General features: G+C 39.8%; 1 protein-coding gene across 1 annotated transcript; it reads right to left on the reverse strand.

The window, feature by feature from the left end:
• Nucleotides 1–617: 617 nt before the first annotated feature.
• LOC124893847 (zonadhesin-like) lies at nt 618–1,119 on the reverse strand (the record flags this gene model as incomplete). Its single annotated transcript, XM_047404699.1, is given in 1 exon segment — nt 618–1,119. A coding segment is annotated over 1 exon segment (316 nt), but the record flags the coding sequence as incomplete, so codon positions are not given.

The following is a 1,119-nucleotide window of genomic DNA, read 5'->3' on the forward strand; positions in this document are numbered from 1 at the left end:
AGGTGGGTATATATAGTGTATATTGAAAAAAAATTTCTTTTTTCATTTTTGACCGGGTTAGGGTTGTTTTTAGAAAAATTACTGTTGAGCCCGGCCCACCTTACCCCCAACCCGGCCCACAATCCGACTAACTTTAACGGGCCGATTCCGGGTTGGCCATAAGACGCATAAAATAAGACGAAAAATTTTATCCATAAAGAATTGTTCATGGAACTACAATTGAGATTCTTCGGATCATATTTCTTAGTATAAATATATAATTCCTATGTTCATTGCTATACTATCATTTGCTATGTTATACTCAGTGAACGAGATAGTAATAAATACAACCGTTACTATAAAAACTATCGGACATCAATGATATTGAGGTGCGCGGTGATTAAAGTGCAACTAAATGCCGATGATTAGATTGTCAAGCTTTCTTGGGCGTCATTATCTTGCCTGTAATTAAGTTTGCATTGATTATATTTTTGTATAGTGTTTACATATAAAATATAGTAGTTTTTACATATAAAATATAGTATATCATCTTTACGGTTCACTGTGCAAATATTTGAAAATATGCAGCATTAATGACATTGACAGAAGAAATAATCATAAAATAAAATGACGATTAATTGATCAAAAGTATTCATGTTATTCACAATACCATGTTATTCATATTGTGTACATGTGAAGGAACATTATTCTCAAAAAGTTCATAGTAGACACTAATTATTCACCAGTAATAGTGGCGAGCGCAACAAAAAGGACATAATTATGTCTAGTAGGAGGAGCTAGGAGCAAAAGGAATTTTGTTACGATCAATTAATTCTTTTTAGCAACTTTGCTTGATGCTTTAGGTGCCGGAGCCTGGACTTTGGCAGGGCCGGTTCCTGCTTTGGGTGTCGAAGCCTGGGTATTTGCAGGTCCGGTTCCTTTTTTGGGTGCCGGAGCTTGGACTTTGGCAGGGCCGGTTCCTGCTTTGGGTGCCGAAGCCTGGACTTTGGCAGGACCGGTTGCTGCTTTGGGTGCCGGAGCTTGGGCATTTGCAGGGCCGGTTGCTGCTTTAGGTGCCGGAGCCTAGGCATTTGCAGGGCCGGTTCCTGCTTTGGGTGCCGGAGCCTGGACTTTGGCAGG

This window comes from Capsicum annuum, unplaced genomic scaffold, assembly GCF_002878395.1.
Source record: "Capsicum annuum cultivar UCD-10X-F1 unplaced genomic scaffold, UCD10Xv1.1 ctg66414, whole genome shotgun sequence".
Classification (NCBI taxonomy): Eukaryota; Viridiplantae; Streptophyta; class Magnoliopsida; order Solanales; family Solanaceae; genus Capsicum; species Capsicum annuum.